General features: G+C 53.9%; 8 protein-coding genes across 8 annotated transcripts; 6 read left to right on the top strand and 2 right to left on the bottom strand.

The window, feature by feature from the left end:
- Positions 1 to 1,463: 1,463 nt before the first annotated feature.
- Positions 1,464 to 3,301, top strand: A1O3_03442 (uncharacterized protein; the record flags this gene model as incomplete). Its single annotated transcript, XM_007733580.1, has 3 exons — positions 1,464 to 1,967; positions 2,047 to 2,934; positions 3,029 to 3,301. The coding sequence occupies 3 exons, from the start codon at positions 1,464 to 1,466 to the stop codon at positions 3,299 to 3,301; spliced, it is 1,665 nt and encodes a 554-aa protein (XP_007731770.1).
- A 1,660-nt stretch (positions 3,302 to 4,961) lies between these two features.
- On the top strand, positions 4,962 to 8,697 carry A1O3_03441 (uncharacterized protein; the record flags this gene model as incomplete). The annotated part of the gene is made up of 3 exons (XM_007733579.1): positions 4,962 to 5,638; positions 5,686 to 7,360; positions 7,408 to 8,697. The coding sequence occupies 3 exons, from the start codon at positions 4,962 to 4,964 to the stop codon at positions 8,695 to 8,697; spliced, it is 3,642 nt and encodes a 1,213-aa protein (XP_007731769.1).
- Positions 8,698 to 9,144: 447 nt separating this feature from the next.
- A1O3_03440 (uncharacterized protein) lies at positions 9,145 to 10,715 on the top strand (the record flags this gene model as incomplete). Its single annotated transcript, XM_007733578.1, has 4 exons — positions 9,145 to 9,610; positions 9,673 to 9,792; positions 9,868 to 10,089; positions 10,408 to 10,715. 4 exons carry the CDS (start codon positions 9,145 to 9,147, stop codon positions 10,713 to 10,715), a joined length of 1,116 nt encoding a protein of 371 aa, XP_007731768.1.
- A 336-nt stretch (positions 10,716 to 11,051) lies between these two features.
- A1O3_03439 (uncharacterized protein) lies at positions 11,052 to 13,355 on the bottom strand (the record flags this gene model as incomplete). The annotated part of the gene is made up of 8 exons (XM_007733577.1): positions 11,052 to 11,169; positions 11,295 to 11,685; positions 11,842 to 12,148; positions 12,223 to 12,350; positions 12,410 to 12,667; positions 12,723 to 12,807; positions 12,883 to 12,959; positions 13,016 to 13,355. The coding sequence occupies 8 exons, from the start codon at positions 13,353 to 13,355 to the stop codon at positions 11,052 to 11,054; spliced, it is 1,704 nt and encodes a 567-aa protein (XP_007731767.1).
- Positions 13,356 to 14,483: 1,128 nt separating this feature from the next.
- On the top strand, positions 14,484 to 15,318 carry A1O3_03438 (uncharacterized protein; the record flags this gene model as incomplete). The annotated part of the gene is made up of 3 exons (XM_007733576.1): positions 14,484 to 14,743; positions 14,836 to 14,999; positions 15,095 to 15,318. The coding sequence occupies 3 exons, from the start codon at positions 14,484 to 14,486 to the stop codon at positions 15,316 to 15,318; spliced, it is 648 nt and encodes a 215-aa protein (XP_007731766.1).
- A 144-nt stretch (positions 15,319 to 15,462) lies between these two features.
- Positions 15,463 to 16,647, bottom strand: A1O3_03437 (uncharacterized protein; the record flags this gene model as incomplete). The annotated part of the gene is made up of 1 exon (XM_007733575.1): positions 15,463 to 16,647. One exon carries the CDS (start codon positions 16,645 to 16,647, stop codon positions 15,463 to 15,465), a length of 1,185 nt encoding a protein of 394 aa, XP_007731765.1.
- Positions 16,648 to 17,278: 631 nt separating this feature from the next.
- On the top strand, positions 17,279 to 18,739 carry A1O3_03436 (uncharacterized protein; the record flags this gene model as incomplete). Its single annotated transcript, XM_007733574.1, has 1 exon — positions 17,279 to 18,739. One exon carries the CDS (start codon positions 17,279 to 17,281, stop codon positions 18,737 to 18,739), a length of 1,461 nt encoding a protein of 486 aa, XP_007731764.1.
- A 511-nt stretch (positions 18,740 to 19,250) lies between these two features.
- A1O3_03435 (uncharacterized protein) lies at positions 19,251 to 19,481 on the top strand (the record flags this gene model as incomplete). Its single annotated transcript, XM_007733573.1, has 2 exons — positions 19,251 to 19,358; positions 19,416 to 19,481. The coding sequence occupies 2 exons, from the start codon at positions 19,251 to 19,253 to the stop codon at positions 19,479 to 19,481; spliced, it is 174 nt and encodes a 57-aa protein (XP_007731763.1).
- Positions 19,482 to 19,921: the final 440 nt, after the last annotated feature.

Genomic DNA, 19,921 nt, shown 5'->3' with positions numbered 1-19,921 from the left:
TCGTCGAGGACGACAGTTGTTGGCGTTTGCTTCCAAGCCCGCCGTTTGTGTGCCTCAAGACTGGTCGTCAACTTTATATAGAGCCGACGTAAAGACTGTGCGGTGATCTCACCTGATCCACCACAAATTCGGTGGGTTCCAAAACCACCATCAGGCATCAGGCCTCCCAGGTTCTAGAAGTGTCCTGGCATGCCATAGGTCCGCAGGTGGATTGCAGACAAACATTGTAGCCTGGGAAGTCGCAGCAAGGCCTCATCAGTGTCTGAAACATGGACAGGAGAGCAGCTCCAACCGATGTGTTGTGCACTATAAATGTATAGCTCGTACACTACAGGATCTGTGGCCGAATTCAGTCCCGTAGCCCCGTCCCCTCTTCCCCACAGCCGGAATTAAGGCAGTAGTGCCTCTTGTGGGCTGTGTGTATTTCGCACCCACGCTAAACTAGATTCTGATAATCGCTTATATAATCAACTCTCTTTTTCAAGATTATTTCCTAAATAGGCTTAGTATAGTATAATAGTACGAAAGCATACTAGTAGCAGTACCTATTACCACGCCTACAGTATTACCACGCCTATTACGATACCTGTCACTACACCTATTACCACTCCTAGGTATAGTAGTACGTTACTATAGGTATATCTAGCTACAGGCCCTTAGGTGTGGTGATAGGTGTGGTTATAGGCGTGGTGATAGGTGTAGCAATAGGCGTGGTTATAGGGACGGCTATAGGCATCTAGGTGGGCACTATAATAGGAGTAGTCTGTAAGTAAAATTATAACCTATTCTAGTTTAGCGTGGGTGAAATACTGACAGCCATAGTGTGCCCCCTGGGCGTGCCTCTCCCTAACCTGGGTGACTAGCGCAGCATAAGGGGACCCTTCCAACCTCAAGTTTATTTAAATTCACTCTCACACCGACCTGCTCTTCGATCGACCCCTGGTGTATCGTGGCGTCAAAACGGCCTATTACACTCTAGGCCTTCCAGCCTCCCTGTAGTACCCGCGTGCAGTATTGCTGAGATACCGTCCGCATCAGGCAAACGGGGTGTCAAGATTAATCTTTCGGACGACTCATAGCTCCCCCATGACTCGAGTGCGTTCAGGATGCAACACGTGCCGGAAGAGACATCTCAAATGTGACGGTATGTCGCCCACTGCCTTCATAACAACAAGCTCAGCCCTGACGAGATGACGTGTGTCTCAGAGTCTCGTCCACGCTGCCGTCGGTGCACCCGGTCGTCGTTGACATGCGACTACAACTTGACGCTTGTCTGGGAGCAACACACTCTTGCTCCTGGCAGATGCCACGAACGATCGAAGGCGTGGCTACAATCCAAGCCATCCACTCCCAGAGACTCCAGTCCTGGGTTTAGGGATAGATACTCTCCAGCTTCCAGACCAAGCTCGAGCTCGAACTCTCAACAGACCTGTCGAGGCTTTCTCCATTTCACCACCAAGACCATGGACCTGTATTATCGCCACTCTCTTTCTTCGGGCACCAGGAGAGACACACACGAGGACGAAGAAGCCGAGATGTTCAACACTTCTCCTCAGAGCGAACGCCGAAGAGTCCAACACGTTGACGGATTCCGAATCTCTGTTGACCAGACATTGTCCCCGAAATTCGGCAGTGTGTTCCCTCATGCCAGCAATAGTCGCGAGATCGAGAGTGTCCTGATGGATTACTACGTCAATAAAATTCAGCAGGACAGGGTGTATCTCCTGCTGGACCAGGGAAAAAATCCGGTCACGTTCATGTTTGAGGCAGCCTGCACTTCTCCAACCATATACTCTAGCATCTTAATGTACGCTGCAGACCGACTGGCACGACTGGACTCCAAATTCTCCTACGTGACGATGCACTACCGCCAGCGTACCCTCAATTCGTTGAGGGATCTGCTGATCCGGCAGGACGGGAGCATGCGAGACATTCTTCTTGTCTCCATGATGCTTTGCACAGTCGAGGTCAGTCATCTCGTCCTCGCCCTGCTTCAGCGTCACTGCTTGCGGCTCAAACTCTGACTTATCGACGAAAATGAATTAGATCAACGACCTGTACCCATCGACTTGGGTCGTACACTTCTCCGCATATCGCCATGCAATTCAACAGCGCATAATACGAAATGCAGAATGCCGAGATGATGATTACGGCTATAATCTGGGCTATCGGTATTTCACTCATCAACTCATTATGGCCAAGACCATGTTCGACGTAGAGGCAGCCAGTAGTGCATTCGTTACCGCCTCCAACCACGGCAGGTCAGTTGACGACTCCCGATCCCGATGGACGTCGACCGAAAATTTGGCTCTGGAGATGGACCTCGACTCCTTGAGGATCATCGATCCGTATTGCAATTTCAGTAACGCCCTTCTCCTCTTGGTCAACGAAGTAACGGATCTCAAACGCTTGCAGTCGTCGACCCAGAGACTCAAACACGCGAGGGACAGGCGGAAACAAGAACTACTCATTCAGACGAAGATGCAACGGCTCAACGCGAGCCTCGTCAATCTGACCCAAGTCACCCCAGAGTGGATACGGGAAAGCGAACCTGAAGTTGTGGTTACGATGATTGAGCAAGTGGCTGAGGCGAATCGTCTTGCAGCTTTGATTCTTCTCCTACATGAACCCTACTTGCCATCAGCTCACCACAACGCCGCGGCAGGTGTGGGTAGAGGTGGTTCTCCAATCACCTCTATCCCAGTTTCGCCATTCAACAAAACGGCTCCCGCTTCGTGCGTGCGGGATGAAAAGGAGAACCACATCAAGATTCTTCTCCAACTCCTTGACGGCATTGTCGGCTCAGATTACCCGCTGGCCCCCAGCTGGCCCCTCTGGCCTGTTTTCATTGCTGGATGCTGCACGAATAACGAGGACAACAGGATTGCCGTCATGAACATTTTCAATACCATCAGAGGCATGACACACAGGGCGGTAAGTCGTCCTTCCCTTTTTGGCTCATTTTAGGGCGGTGAGCCGCTCGACTATCTTGTCACGGGGTAAATCAGCTCATCGATTACGAGGACAGTGGGGATCCATGAGTGATTGGCTGACGGACGGACTGTATTTCTCCCAGAATATCGCCTCCGCCTTTCGCATCCTCCGGGCAGTGTGGCGCCAGCGCGACTTACAAGCTGATATGAACGACGTCTGCATCCGCACCATCTCACGGCGACGGAAGCGCGAGAAGCAAGCCTGTGGCTCCCAAGCAGTACCCTCGAGGTCCGGGACATCGTCAGAATACATATATGAATGGCAGAGCGTGATGGACATGATCGGAGAACGGATCAGCCCGACCTGAGTAGTTCGAGCCAGGGTCAGCCTCTCTCAAGCCCTCAATTCAATGTGGCGCTTGCACGTAGATCATGTACATTATTTCCAAATTGCTTTCGGAGGGTCCTCACAATTTTGCGGGTGGCCCGAGTGAGGTTATCCGACAAGATTTCGAGATGGTGGAAGGTCGTCGTGTTCCTCGTGGAGCCAATCTAGACGGCTCTAGAACAGGTACGTGCAGCCACCTAATCTGAATGTATCGGTCATCGGGGACTGATGCCAACGAATCCAGTATCATGCCGGATTGGGATCACGATTGCCACAAATGCCCTACTTGAGCAAAAGGGTGAAATTTTGGCGTTGCTCACGAACCAAAGGTAAGTGATAGGCGCCGCAAAACTGGAGCGACATTGTTAACTTGCGTTTCGACATAGGTTTCAAAGATGTTTGTGTTATCGGTGACTACCTAGACTCGACCCAAGTTCTTTTTCCTCAAGTGTCAGAGACCAGGTCTTCACAACGGTCGCGCCAAAGGCAGGACACCCTTACCTAATCACGTAAACTACAGAAGGCATTAATTAGGACATTGATACATTGGAACAATGCAGCAATGCACCGACGCTGGCGGGTGCGACGGAGGCCAAAAGCAGCGCCTGTAACAGCCGTTTTCGGTGGCCATTTCACCGTATATCGCCGCAGTCGCAGCCGCAGTTTCTCTCACTCTAGGTCCAGAGTACGGATGCACAGCTGGCGGTGGTATTGAACATCATGACTGATGTGATCAGATCAGATGCCGCGAGACTGGTGGTTTCTCTTCAGTGTATTTTCAACGTCCAATTCTCCTGATGACACGGAGCCCTGCCGCTTCCTTTGCATACCCCGTCACCGTCACAATGGCCTTCAGACTGCAGTGTCTATCCTCATTCCTGGAGAAGCTCCGGCTTAGAACTGCTGAATATTGGCACGAGAGTGAGTAGGGACATGAGACTGATATGGCTATTGCCTGTATCAGACAAACATCTAGCTACGGTCTCCAATGGGGGTTAGGAGCTGTCAACAAAGGGCAGGCCCAGCATGCATGATGTGCGCGTCGAATACTCACAACCTTGCACTGTGTTGACCTAGACAAGACTAAGGCAACGCATCCATTGCTTTTGGGAAGCCTTGATTTCCCGGATAAGATGAAGGCCGGGACTGGCAGCAGACACAAGGACCACTGGAGTATACATGGTGACTACTCAAGTTGTGTACAATCTGTCTACTTCAACACCTTTGGCACGCGAATGGAAGCCCGCTCGGCATCCTTCAGCGGACATCGTGTCCCGTCTAGGATGGCTGAATCTTTGGCCCTAAATGCGCCTGGTCTAACTGGGAATGATTCTTGCTGTGCGAGCAACTTGGGCTGCATACTGCTACAGGGGTGTATCCAATTGACGGCTGAGCTCTACGGCACCAATGCACGACCAATACAAGGAGTTTAGCACTGCCATTTCATCACCGGAAAGCATGTGAGTGCCCCTCCAGAACAAAGCTCAGCCCCCTCAGCCTCATTCTGGCAGAGTTGTCACCGCCTCTATCGCATGGTCGAGTCGATGGTGGAGCTGACTTCTACTTAAACAGGCTTTCCCGTGAGGATACAAAACTCCTCTGATTGTGAACGAAGGACCCAATGAGTGCCACAAACGACAATGCCGGTCTCTTATGATTCACCGGAAGACTTTGGCAAAGCATATAGTCTACCAGGAGGCTTGGTGCCACATCCACCGCCCTATCCTTCATTTCTACCGACACAACTAGCAGTGGCTCCCTATTTCCAAGCGTTGCCTCCACAAGACATTGTGCCAATTCCAAAGCAAGACCTCAAGCGCCTCAAAGACAGTCTTGAAGTTGTGGCGGACATAGCGAGAATGGCCGATCCACTGTCTGTCCTTGCATCATTAATTGCAGTCTCCTCGGCTGCTCTGAAAATCTCCAAGTCCTTGTACTCCATTGCGGGCGCTCTCAAGTCCAGCGTGGATGACATCGAGCGGCTGGCTTTTGAGCTTGACACATTCTCCAGTGTCCTGGAAGAGCTGCGCGACTGGTTAGAGGATCACCAGGAACTAATCAGCAAGTCTGCCCTGGAAACCGCCAACAAGATCTTGAGACGATGCAAGAAGACCTTTGCGGACATCAAGCGCCTGGTTGGAACGGGTGCCGACAACAATTTCGATCCACCCACGTTCTGGGCTAAGATCAGATTTGTTTTTCAACACCAAAGGATCGAACCATTGCGAGCAAACCTTGAATCTTGCAGATCAACCCTTGCTCTGCAACTGTCTCTTTTCAAGTTGGCCGAGTTCAAGAAAACTCCAAGCCCCGATGAGTATGTTCACTATGATGTTCCAACGTGCGTCTTGCTAAAGCTCCTAGGCCGTCCATGCTCCTCTCCTCAGAAGAGAAGAAATTGAGGACCCGAGTTGAACACAGTGTGGTGGTAACGCAGCATTCGCTCGTACGTTTGCAGCGGGCCGAGTTCCAGGCTCAGTACGTACCGGGTCCTGCAGCCTTCCATCCTTCCCAGGACAGCCGATGGCTTTTGAAGCTGGTCCCTTCATTACAGCTTCCGCGGGCCCTCCAGAGCCCTTTCCCCATGCTTCCTGATCCTCAACGGGTGAGAAAAGAAAAGGCAGAGGAGAAGAGACGAATGAAGCAGACGGTGGAGAACCTACTCTTAAACTGGACGAATCTTGAGGAGACCGGCAAACGGCATACCGGCTCCAAGATTTCCTTCAACACTCATGATGAAATCATTGACAACAGAGATGTAGTATCTGCTTCCTCTGGGCAAGCTATGGGCACGGCGTACAAAGACAATGTGCCCAAGACGTTCCTTGAGCCGGACCCCCAAGCTTCCAAGCTGGGTAACCCAGCGCTTCCCTTGCGCCCAACAGACAGTGTTCATCTGGTAGCCAGCGAAGCGAGTTCCTCTCAACGGCCATCAAGAGATGCAACGCTCCCATCTCAGGTTACGTCTCCCCAGGCAGACACGGAGAGCTCTGAATCCGATCCAGTCTACGATCTACCCGATCTACACGAAGGATACGACCGGCAACCGGATGATGACCGAGCCCATACAGTTGACAGTGATGGAGTCACGATGAAAGAGGTTCAAGATGACTTAGGAAACCCTCCCAATACCCCATCCGCAGTTTCCGATGTGAGGAGGCGCCATTCCTCTACAGGTAGGCGTTCACAGTATGGGTTCGATCCATCAAGACATTCACCGGAGCAGCAAATCCGTCGCCATCAGAGGCGGGGAGGGAGGCACGCGCACATCGAAATTACGCATGTCCCTAGTGAGGAAGAGAATCAGTCGCCCGACGCATCTCAGGCTGCAGACGAATCAGATGATTCCATTGAGAAATTTTTGAATCGTTCTTTTGGCCAGGATGGATACAGTCAGTCTAGTTTGCCAGCGCCAGTCGTTCCATCAGTCGCTCAGCCCCATGCAATAATGGCTCCATACCCGCCGTTGTACGCACCGACAAACCCCACTCAGTCGCCATACCCGCCCTCTGGACCGTACATGGGCTACGGATATCGACCAGGAGAACTTTATCAGGATGCTCACGGTCGATCGCAATATATGGCAGGTGGTGGCATGCCTTACGCACATGCTCCCGGAGCAGGTGGTGGACTTGAACCACCCCGACAGTATCCGTATTTCCCACCTCCGTTGGTGCCGTCACCTAGCCTTAGCTCGGCAACGAGCACCACCGATTGGGATGAGGGCGCAAATATGAAGCCTCCCTCACGCCATCAGAGTCGCCGAAACAGCTTAGACCTGGACAAAGTAGAAATGCTTCGGCGCTTTGCCGAGCTTTTACGACCAGATACCCGCCAGAATGTGCATGATGGCCCTGAAGCAGTCTTGAGTGCTGAGCCTGGCGGTCCGTCCGGAGTGAATGGACGCCCGGACACTCCAATAGTAAAGGCAGGATCTGAAACGCACAACCTGGAAGCGGAAAAGGAGGCAACTCTGAAATTCGTCAGCGCTGATTGGAGAATCTTTCGATTCCCTTATAGTAGATGCAAAACATGGCAGGTGGGTGAATCCTCTCAGTCTCTCAGGACGAAGACTTATGATCCTAGGACACGAAAAACCTCATTCAGAAAATTCACCGACAAAGTCACCCAGACCTCGACCTGGACGATCATGAATCGTTCTCCTTAGCAGATCGCGAGGGTAATCTGGTCCTCCCAGAGCACTGGGAAGACACCGTCAAACCGGGTACGACCATCATGTTACTGCTAGCAAAGAAAACATCAGAACTAGGTGTTCTCGGCGGCCCAGGGGAGCAAGATACACCGGCGGAGAAACGGCCCGCGATATCGTCTACCTTTCACACCATTGGGGATGCCGAGGCAGAGACAGAGGCGGGCAGCAAGAAGACGAAGCATTCCCGTGATGGCCGCAAAGAACGGCCATTCAGAGACAGTGCGAGGCTCAAGAGCCTCCCTCGAGCATTGACACCCCCGCCAGCTATCCCCAACGACGATTTCTCTTCTGCTGAGGAATGCAGCTACTCTTCGGGAGAGGAACGATATGAGAAGACTGCCGCTGTAAGAGAGGCGGAAATGCAAAGTCGCTCATTCATCCAAGAAGGCGATGTCTTGTGGAAAGATTTGAAGCAGCATTGTAATCAGCTCATGGCTGCTGAATCATCCTTTGCAAAGACGCGAGCCAAAAGGAAACTCGCGCACATCATGTATCGTGAAAGCTCGTCGGAATATCAGCAACAGGGGGTCGACATACATGACCTCGGTGAAGGACCAGATGTACAATCAAGAGTGTCGGAGAAAAAATCCGGGATGCGACACGGTCACGAAGGGCGACGATACGGAAGACAGTCACGACAGCTCCGGACTGGCAGCATAGATCCACCAGTCCATCCGCCGGCGGGTTCTTTGTATTTGACACCAGGCTATCAACCGCACTACATCACGTACTCTCCGAATTTGCCGGTGTTCCAGGAGGGCTTCGAGGAGGAGGGCCCAACTACCCCATCCCTGTTGGCGGACCCGGCATCGTTTCGGCGTTATGAGGCGGCAGGCCTCAATCAGAAGACGACGGTTGAGGCAAAGCTGGATTATCTCACTGCCTTGCTAGAGAAAAGGGGCCAGCCCAGTCACCCGACAGTGGACGAGGCGAAATCGCAGGCAAGCCGCAATGAAAGGACAAGTTATGTCCCCCGTTCTGTCTCAGCCTCAAGTTCACCGGCTTTACTGAGCAACGAATCGGCGACCCAGCAGACTGTAGGGAATACCACTGCAAGGCCCAGCGTCCCTGGTGGCGGAGTTGGTAGCCAAGGCAACAGTCCTGGTCGGCGTTCGTTCCGGCGGAGATGGCTTGGGAGATCCTTCTCCTCGTCAGTCGTATAGTTCCTCATAACCCCTGTGACCACTTGGACTGTGTACGGAGGACGGAGTATTTCCACCACACACCGGTCGCTGGTGTTCAACGGCAGATGGACCGGCCTCAACTACCGACCCCTGGCGTCAACCATGGCCCCTGTCCAGTGGTACACTGTATTGAATATTCTCACGGAGAGCCGGCAGGGACCCTCGGCCTTGGAGCTTGCTCCGCATCTGAGTCAGCAGAATCCTATCCCTATGCCTAGGTCCCTCCCGGCTCCCCTGTCGACACCATCTTTATACGCGCGTGATACATATATTTCGTACATGGATGCTTACCGAGGCACTGCAATGCTTCGGATAAATCATGACGTTTGGATCGACTCGTCCTCACCGCCATCCACGACACCATATCACCTATCTTGTTGGTCTTAGATGCTGCTGGCATCACCTGTGGCATCCTTTTGAGCGCAAATGGCCTCTCCCAGTCCCATAGAGCGTACCAACCGTGTCCTCAGCCGAGCCCTCACCCTCCCCGTCTCGTTGCTGCGCTATGTAGCCGCCGAACCGCTCATCACGGGGTCGCTCCTTTTCGCACTCACCCGGGCACCCGCTCAATACCGGTCGCGTGTGCTCAAGCTGCTGTACGACCGCGGGCTATCAAGCAATGGGGTTGCGGGCCTGATCAAATCACTAAAGGTCCTGCTTGCCATTGGCGTTGCCCGGAGGCTGCACCAGGCCCTGACCAGACTTGCACTAAACCATTGGCATCTGAAGAAGCCAGGGACGCCCTTCAGGTTCGGCGACACGCAGAAAAGCGAGCTGGTTCTCATCACGGGCGGATGTAGCGGGTTTGGCTACGAGATGGTCAAGGGCTTTTCGAGACACGCCCGTGTCGTTATCCTCGACATCCTCCCTGTGCCGGAAGAGCTGAAGAGGAGTGAGTTGGACCATTTCCCTGCGGCTCCTATTTCTCATCATGTACTAATTCACTCCGCTCAGTCCCCGGCGTGTCGTACTACCACGTCGACCTCACCGACTTTCCTGCGATCGAGACAGCAGCAGAGGCAATCCGCAAGGAGCACGGCAATCCCAGCGTTTTGATCAACAATGCCGGAATCGGTATGTGACCCAAAGTCTACCCGAGCTCGCGCAATGGTGAAACCCGGCGACTAACCTAGAGTCCAACCCCGCCAGCGACCGGCACAAGGCTGATCGACGCCTCCGCGAAACTGACCGACCAGATCTTCAAAGTCAACATTGCCTCGCACTTTGTCTTGATCAAGGAGTTTCTTCCCGGCATGTTGGAAGCGCGCAAGGGGCACATCGTCACGATGGCTTCGATGGCGAGTTTCCTCGCCGCGCCTGGCCTGGTCGACTATTGTTGTACAAAGATCGCGGCGTTGTATCTTCATGAAGGTAAGCGGGAACGTGCTTGAACCGATGCTGAAAATATTCACGAATTGATACACGCCCTGTATACATTGGCCCATCGATATACGTCTCACCCTTGCATTTGTCGAGATGCTCCTCAACTTCCCGCTCAAACCCTTGGACTGATGACGTCCTTAGACCGGCCTATCCTGTTTCATTAATCACTTTGAACCAAATACACTCTCCCCCTTCCCTTTCACTCTATCTCTGGGCTTCTTTTTTGTTTTTCTCCCCGCAACACACTTCCCACCCTCTCGTCCTTTGCCCTAGAAGGCTACTGATACTAACCCCCCGTCCACATAGGTCTCCGAAAGGAGCTCCGGACCATGTACCCCAACGGCACGTGCATCCAGACAACCAGCGTCCACCCGTCCTGGCACGCAACGGGCATCGTCAAGCCGTACGAGGCCAACCTGGCCCGAGCCGGCGTCCGACTCGACGCCGCGTCCAACGTCAGCGACGCGGTCATTGAGCAGGTTCTCGCGGCGCGCAGCGGGCAGATCTTCATGCCCAGAAGCGCCGAAGCCAAGACGAGGGCGCGCGACTTGCCCATCTGGGTGCAGGATGCGGCGCTGTATTTGTTGACGAGGAGAACCGGATTGGTGTTTTGATGGTGGCACAGAGAGACAGAGAGAGCCTGGCACGAGTGCAGGAGACGGAAACGGGATGGAAACGGGATGGAAATTCAATGTCACACGAAAGGCAAGCCGTCGGAGTTTCGACTCTATCGTTCTTGCTACTCACTACTCAGTACTTAGCTGTTGTGCGTTCAGAGCAGAGTAACGTCGGATTAATGAATTATGGCTTTTAACTGACACCGTCCCGTCCCGTTCCATTCTCTTTTCTATTCTCTCCCGAGTGTTGATTGATGCAGGTAGTATATATAGGCTAAGGCTATGGACCCTTGGATTCAGGACATGTCTCCAGAGGTGAAATATCACTCTCACTCAATCCTTGAACAGATCCCAGAGCTTCCGCTTCAGCGACCGGCGATCCTTGACGCCGTCCAGCGCAGGGGCAATCCATTCTCTGCGGTCCGAGAAGTCGACTTCGTGCAAGCGAACCCTGCAGAGACGGCGAAAAAAGTATCCGCGTCAGCATATGATCGATCCATCTTCTGCCAGCGCGGTGATACTACATAGAGAGTGGGAGGTGCATGGGAAGACAAAGACCAGGGGTTGCAAACATACCAATGGGTCTTGAAGTAGTACTTGTAGCCGAAGAACAGGATGAAGAAGGTGGGGATTGTGATGTAGCAGGCGATGAAGGACCTCCAGTTGAAAGGATGCTTGAAGACGGTGTAGCCCTGGATGAAGAGCAGGAAGATGTTGAAGACAAAGTTGGCGCGGTACAGCCAGATGCTGCCCCAGGCCTTGTAGGGGAACGTCTTGACGTCGATCTGCTGCTTATTGGCCGCGGCCCGGACGCGCAGGTGGGTGAAGATGATGCCGGCCCAAGCAATATAGGCCGCCGTGCCTCCCACGCTGGTCATGTACGAAAACACTTGGCCCGCCGTCAGTTTGCGGTTCATTAGGCAGAGGAAGCCCCAGAGATTGGAGGTGAGGATGGCGACCCATGGAACTGTTTCAAGGAAGTCATCCAAGGTCAGCCGAAGCGTTCATCCACAAAATTCAAACCAAGGCAGGCACATGGGTGGGGGGGAAAGGGAGGAAGGGTGGATCAGTGCGATCCAAGACACAAGATACAAGATACAGGGGGCTCATGTTTGCTGCTTACCCCCACGTGACGTTGTCTTTGCAAAAATCTTGGGTGCCCGTTTGGTCAGGGCCAGAGAGTAGATGGTGCGAGACTGGACGTAAACGACACCGTTGGCGGCCGAGATGAAAGCCACGGTGATCAGGGCGTTGACGAAGTGGCCGGCTGTCTTCCACCCGCCGTCGACGAAACCAATGGTGAAGGGAGACGATGCAACCACCGAGTCTGCATTCAGAAGATCTGGCGAGTTAGACGGGCAGATCAAGCCTTGGAAGAACGGCATCCCGACATAGACCACGAGGATGCGGTACACCACAGAGTTGATGGCCTGGAGAGCTCTCGGTCAGCTTTGATACGGTACCACCAACCCTCCTGTAAACCCCTGTTTTGGAGACAACGTACTCTTGGGACATCCTTCTTGGGATTCCGCGACTCGCCAGCAGCGAGAGAAATGATCTCGGTGCCGACGTAGTACGCGGCCGCTAAGACAAAGACCTGGCCGAACCCGTCGATGCCGTGGATGATGGGACCTGGTATGTTTGGTCAGCTCGCCACGCACACAACAACATCGGTGGCGACAGTCACGCACCTGTTGGCTTCTTCCAGTATCTGAACCCGACATAGTCGCCCCCGAATCCACCCACGTTGGCCACGATGGACAAGATGAAGAGGATGATCAAGGACAGGAACTTGAACATGCCGAAGAAGTACTCGAGCTCTCCATAGACGCTGACCCCGAGAAGGGTGATGACGGAGAAGACGGCCCAGAAGATCAAGGCCCAGCCGTAGGATGGGAACGTCGATTCCGGGACCCAGTAGCGGAGGATCAGAATGGCGGAGTTCCAGTCTGGTCAGAAGTCAGCGGTAGGGAAAGGGCACGGATGTCCTGGTGGCATTCAGACCTGCTGCAAGGAAGACGCTCCACATGATGTAGTACAGCCAGGACATGGCAAAGCTTAATGCCGGATCGACGAAGCGGCCGGCGTGCTACGAGGAACCGAATGGTCAGACCAGTCGCCGATGCTAAGCATCATATAGTATGAATGCTTGCTGATGCCTTACCTCAACGAATCCACCGTGGATGGGGAACAAAGTGGTAATCTCGCCGACACTCTGCATCAGGAACCAGACGGAAATACCTAGGAGGGACCGAATTAGTCGACGCGCGGCTGGGATGGGCGATTTGCTCCCGTACCAACGATGATGAAGCCGAGCAATGCTCCCAGCGGACCAGACAAGAAGATAGCATAGCCGATGCCGTAGAAGGTGCCGGGTCCGATGATACTACCGAGCGCGATAATGACAAAATGTCTGCCTTTCAGACCTCGTCGCAGGCCATCGTCCAAGACGTCTCCGGACACGTCTCGTCGGGGTCCGTCGCTGTCGGGAGGGACGTCGGTGGCCTCGAAGGCAGTCGGTTTCTTATCGTGGTCCCCGAAGGAGGTCCTCGAGATGTGCTCCTGGCCCCCAACGAAGGCCGCCACTCCATGAGAGGGCTGGATAGACGAAGAGAAGGAAGAGGTCGAGGTCGACATAATGGCCGGCACAGGTCTGTCATACGATCATCAACAGATGGTTCTGACCTTGCTCTCTCGAGGGGCCGAGGCCTCGCTCTTATGGGAATCCCATCTGACCTGTGGAACTTGATAGTCCCAGCATTGCGGAGATCCTTCCCACGTGGACCGGCGAGAAAAACCGCATGCGAAGGCTTGTCTTGTCTATTTACCAGACATGATTTGCCCGACACGTGTGATTCTGGCCGCCTGTTGCGCCATCGTACTGGCAAAGAGAGGGATCCACGCAAAAGAATCCCATTATCAATTAGTATTGACCCCTATCCGTGCACTCGGAGCACTATAAGTTTAGTGCACGGATGGCTCCTGGAGCCCTCATCGTCGTCCCGGCCGTTTGGAAATGCCTGATTGCGCAATTCACGCTTAAGTTGAGTGCTCGCACCCATGCGAGATCTTTAACAACTGACAATTGCTCTCATAGAATCAAAGAAAAAAGACATTGATGGGTTCCTCTAAGGTATTGTTCTCTCGTTGGCGAGAGCACTTACCACAACAGACCCGGGTCTGATTGGGCATTTGGCCATCTCGGCGGTCCTTGTGTGAACCAGGAGGAAAGCGGGGTCCCTGATCAGGCAATGCAGTGACCATAGCAAGCCGCAGAGCTGTAATACGGAGTACCATGGCTGGAGGTGGGCACTGGGTAGCATTTCCCTGCACGAATCTTGTTGCTCTGATTTATTGTATGAGATATGATGGGTCCCGAAGGGCTCCCCTAGGCCCGAAGGGGGCCATGAGATCGCGAGACAGGCCAAAAGTGGCCTGAACAAGGTTTGGAAAATGGCAGAAGATGTGATTGCATGATCGGAGCCATAATAACACCATCGTTCTGGAAGTCGACAAGTACTCTTTATACGTAAGGAAAATGAGTGCAGCTGCGCCGCTGCGTAGTCCTTCAGCATCTGAGTCATAATCTGCGTCCCGAGGCTGGAGATGTCCGACTCTTAGAAAATATGGCTACCTGCTCGGTGCCTACTATGTGCCTGCTCTCTTGAGTCTTCTGTGAAGGAAACGCCCATTCCGCGGTCAGGCTAGGACGCTGCTTTCGACGCTGGACGCGGGTCGCCGAAGACTGCAAGGAAGAAGGAAGGCATGGCGACTGAGTATCATCCTGATGCGGTGGCCGTCAAGGAGGAGGGAGACGTGGTCAAATTCGCTGAGGTGATTGCAGCGGCCTTCTCCAACGACGCGATCAACCGATTCATCTTCCTGGGCCGCGAGTCAAGGCCGGATCACCCGAAGTTGAGGGATCCGGGGCTTCGCGTGCAGTATTGGCTGCCGCTCATTAGAAGTCGGCTGGAGGGAGGAGGGATTCTGCTTCACACGTATGACTGGGCAGGGGTGGCATTGTGGTAAGTTGGAAGGTGGGGGGTACAGCAGGTACCCTGTACAAGTGTACTCCGTACGCATCTGCAGGTCCCAGGATATTGACCCCGACACACAGGCTTCCCCCAGGCGTGAAGAAGCCCCGGCTGAGTATCGACCCCCTGCCGGAGGGCGCAGTTGAGTACCAGGCGAAGTTTGATCAAGTCAAGAAGAAGTATCTCGGCGACCGGCACTATTGGTATCTCAATCTCATCGGCCGGGCCCCGGGCAGGTCAGACAAAGGTAAGCCGGCAATCGAGTCTCCCCTCTCCTTCTCCCTCTCCCTCGTTCGACTCCTCGATAGAATAGTTGCTGATGGCACCCGCAAATCTCCACAGGCGCCATCAGGCATCTCATTGAGCCGTTCCTCAAAAAAGCTCAGGAGCAAGGCATTCCTGCCTTCTTAGAGGCGACAAACGCTCGCGCGAGAGACGTCTACGCCCACTTGGGCTTTAAGGTACTGGAGGAAGTCCGCATCGGAGAGGGCATCGTCAATGCTGAAGGTTGGGTACAGCCTGGTGGAGAGGGAGTGGCCCTTTGGGCCATGGCTGCTGGTCTCTAGCACTGATCTTCGCCGAGGGCGCAGGGTCTACGAGTGGGAGTGGGAGTGCGAGTGAGAGTAGGACTACCCTCTACAAGGGAATGGCAGCGAAATACTAAATGAGACTATAAAAGCATTCAATACATACATCACTGGTCAATTGATTTAACCCTCCAGAGCTTGGACGACCTGAGCCCATTCTTGCGTGCCATACGCCCCAGGGACCTGTTCCCCGTCAAACAGACTCGCCAGCACAACACGGTCACTCTGCTCGCCCTCCCAAGGCTGTCGGCCATGCTGTGCAATGATGTTGTCGTAGACCAGGACGTCGCCGCGCTGCCACTTGTGGAGGACGCGGATTTCGTCGGTGATCTCGGCCAGACGGGCGAGGTACTTCTCCGGAATAGGCGTCCCGTCGCCGAAGAGCTGTTGGTTGTTGTACTTTCGGTTGCCTTCGTTGACCGTGAAGTTCTTGTAGATGGCCGCGAGCCCGGTGAACAGCGTGGGCAGGTTCGTCTGAGGCTGCGTGCGGATGGCAGGTAGCTGATGCGTCAAGATGATCGAGCCGTCGTCCGTCCACTCCCAGGTCGTATGTTTGCCTCGGTTGTAGCGTGCAATCTGGGCTTCGATCTTGGCTCGCTTGGTGGCCTCGTCGTCGCCGTCCTGGATTTCTTTCCCGAAGGCCTGCTTCAGTGTCGATCCGCCCTCATACTGCTTGTCCACCTTGTACGTGACTTTGCTGAGGATGCCCTTTTCGCTGATCTCGGAGATGAACTCGGGGATTTCCTGCTGTGCTCGCTGGAACAACTCCAGCGACGATGAGATGGGAGTCTCCCCGCCCTTCGCCGGGGCTCGGTGGCTATAGAAGAAGATGTACTCGGGTGCGTGTGGAACTTGCGGGGACTCATTGTGATTGTAGATCAGAACTTCCTTGGGCGCCTCATTGGCTGGTGCCACATTCGGCGCCAGCAACGGTCGGTTGACAACGATGCCGATGATCTCGTGTGGCTTGTATCCAAACGCATGGGCAAATTTGCTGAAGTCTTCGGCGTTGTGAATGGGCAGGCCACGGAAAAGAAGGGTCCCATGACGGGCCAGCAGGTTAGTCAGGGTGCCATCCCGGGCTTGGAGGGCCTTGATGCTGTTCACGACAGTATCAAGATCAACCTCCGCGTTATCGTGGGTGGAGGGCTTCAAGGCCAGCGGGATCACGGTGTCGCTGGGATGAGGCGGCCCGAGTATGCGCTGGTTGGTTGATGGCAGTTCAAAGGGCTCGAAGGCAACCAAGGGCGAGGATGGGTCATCGAGTTTGAGCGAATGTACACCCACGTTGTGAACAGAGGCCGCCATTGCTGTTGGTTGTTGGCTGGTAGCTGGTGGCTGGTGATTCTGATTCTGATTCTGATTCTGGTTCCGAGAGCGAGGCACTGTTGCCACAGATATGTATGTATGCACCTTGATGGACATCCCCGCTGCAGGCAGCAGATACAACCCTTGCTTCTATACCTGTGCCAGAGATCCACCCGCCTGTGGTGTCATCCGTTCTAAGATCGCGAATGCGGATCGCGACCGTCCCTCGTTCTTCCTCAAGCATGCGACGGTGGCAACCGCTGCCGTTTTTAGTTCTCCTTGGATATGGAGCCCCCACTGCCGTGCCAGGCACTCGGCTCGTTGTGCTCGACCACAAGCCCGGGCCTCGTTTTCAACCGGCACCGAACATAATGTGCCTAGAAGGTGTTGGCCTCCATGGCATCACGTGTGGGGGCTCTTGCGTGCTCGTGGGGAAAGGCAGATCACTATGGTCTGGACTGTACATGTGAGATGCTGTGTAGATCCCCACAGAGTATAAAAAGTTACATGGAGAACATGGTCTTTGCAAAGTTTCGATTCCTGACTTGATCGTCTGGGATCTCTGGAGCGTCCTGTCAGTGTTCCTTTCACTCTCTGTCCTGCAAGCTACCATCTGCTTCCTTGCGCCAGGATGTCGACTTTACCCGCCAACGAGAAGTTGGCTGTGACTGCTGATGGGGAGCTTTTGGATGCTCCAGCTCCAGGGCCGCTGGCAACAGATGGCCCGGCTCCCTTGCAAAGTCGACATCCATTCTTTCGGAGGACTCTCTTCCAAATCTTGGTCGTGGGCTCATGCGCATTCTGCGCGCCGGGAATATGGAGCGCCATGAATGGTCTCGGGGTGGGAGGTTCTCAGAGCCCCAACCTGGTCAATACCGCCAACGCGCTTCTCTACGCCTTCATGACGGTTACTTGCTTCGCTGGTCCGTGGCTTACCAATGTGATCGGCTTCAGGTGGACATTGGCCATTGGATCGCTGGGATACCCCCTTTACGCCGCAGGATTGTATCTCAACAACCGCACGGGAGCCACTTGGCTGGTATATGTCGGATCGACGGCTTGTGGCATCAGCGCTGGCTTTTTCTGGAGCGTGGAAGGTGCCATCGCAACCGGGTATCCCGAGCAACATAAGAGAGGACGATATATTGCCACATGGTTTTCTTTCCGCAACTTTGGAAACATTATTGGCGGGGCGATCTCACTGGGGATCAACCACAAAGTCAATCACCGTGGAAAGGTCGGCTACGAGACATACCAAGCCTTCATCGCAATCCAGTGCTTGGGCTTCTTCCTCGGCTTGTTGTTATCAAACCCCGAAAAGGTGCAACGCGACGACGGCACTCGTATTCAAGCACCGAGGGGAATTTCTCCTCGTACCGAACTGGCGCAGATGTGGCGGCTTCTTCGTAGCAAGCCAATCCTGCTCCTGTCGCCTCTGTTCTGGTACTTCGGTTGGATACAGGCATACCCAGGCACGTATCTGGCACGCTACTTCACGGTCAGATCCCGTGCGCTTGGGAGCTTCATGTCGGCAGTCGTCGGTACTCTAGCCACCTGGTTGAGTGGCATTCTGCTTGATCTGCCCTGGGTAAAGAATCGAAGAACCCGAGCCATTTCCACTTATATTTTCATCGCAGCGCTCAACAGTGGCACCTGGATCTGGGCGGTGTATATTCAAAACGAGTACCGGCACACCAAGCCCGTCTTGGACTGGGGCGACCAGGCCACGTTCGGGCGCGGATTTGGCTTGTATTTGTTTGAGAGAATCAGTCTGGGGATGGTGGAGAACTACATCTATTGGTGTATTGGGAACCTCTCCGACTCACCTGGGGACCAGATCCGCTATAGTTCGCTGCTGCGAGGTATTGAGACGGCTGGTGTGGCTGTCGGATTTGGAGTCCAAGCAGTGCCGACGGCTCTTATTGCGACCGCAAGCATCAACTTCGGACTGTGGTATTTTGCGCTGCCCTTCAGTTATTATGCAACGCTCCAAGTCGTCCGCAAGTTCAGTCAGCTTGAACAGAAAAAGCAGGAGGAGCAGGAGGAACAGCCGGCGGTGGTTGCATCAGGCGGAGAAGTGGCGGCCAAGTGAAGAAGTAGAGCGGTAGGCCAGGCGTGTCTTTCACAAGGGCAAAGCCAGTCTCTCGTCTCTCCTTCACGACGGTCTTTGGGGACGATGCTTCGGAAGCTTCAATGAGACTCAACTCAAGTCTAGTGCCACGGCTAAAGTGTCGGACCTCGCTCATATTTCCCGACCAGTTGGCTTCAAACATCTCATCGTATATTAACACAATCACAATCCCACAAGAGATGTAAGCCCAATTAGAGAGTGCTAGTGCGAATTAGAGCTACTAGTCGAGTGTTATAGCAGCAGGATCACGTGGTTTCTGCTAGTCCAAATATGTCTTAAACTCATCACGTGACCGCCCACCTTCCTCCGGCTCAATGCGACTTCATCAGTTCATGTTCAGGACTCGACCAGCTTCGCACTCTCATCGCACCGACAGCTCGCGCCGAAAAGGGTACGCTTCCGTCTCAGATTGCGAATTCTACGCAGTACCTCGCAACTTGCGACTGACTTCCTTCCAGATATCTCGTTCACCATGGCGAAACCTTTGTGGAAAGGGAACCACCCGGTCCAGCAAATTAACCCAACCCGACCGCTATACCGATTCGCCGCAACTGGCCTAGGAGCAGCCATGTGGTTCTTCGTAAGCTCGACCAGGAGGCATATCCACTAGGCTACGGTGTAACTGACAGGACGATAGTTGATGTACAGAGCGAAGAAGGAAGGGGCTGCGCTGATCGGCTTGAAGCATCCATGGGACCACTGATTGCGAATCAGTCGCCTGCCTCACTACAATACAAGCGCCACCTCTGACTTTACCGTACATATGATCATACGATGGACATCAACATCATCCAAAGGCGTTATGGAACTGAGAGATCACACGCTCCATTGGCGGATCCAAAGAGTCGAGACAGAATATACTACTACTTCTATGGAGCTCCGCCAGTTGGCTGGATTCCAAGTTAGACAAGGGAAATCAAGAAAAATGTTCGAAAACTGTACCATTCAATTGTTTCAGATACTTGCTCGCATTGTCTGGCCCCTGCTCTTCCTATCTAGCAGAGAAAGTGCACACAGGGAAGCAGACACCATTACACACGTCAGGTGGAAGACCCGCTAGAGGGAGAGCCGCATGGCAGCAACATCATCCCCGAGGCCGAGCCAGTATTCTCTTTTGCTGCTGTTCGTTTGGACACCCAGCCC

This window comes from Capronia epimyces (assembly GCF_000585565.1).
Source record: "Capronia epimyces CBS 606.96 chromosome Unknown aczIQ-supercont1.3, whole genome shotgun sequence".
Classification (NCBI taxonomy): domain Eukaryota; kingdom Fungi; phylum Ascomycota; class Eurotiomycetes; order Chaetothyriales; family Herpotrichiellaceae; genus Capronia; species Capronia epimyces.
The sequence above is the reverse complement of the archived record's forward strand: the minus strand, read 5'-3'. Positions and strand labels throughout refer to the sequence as shown.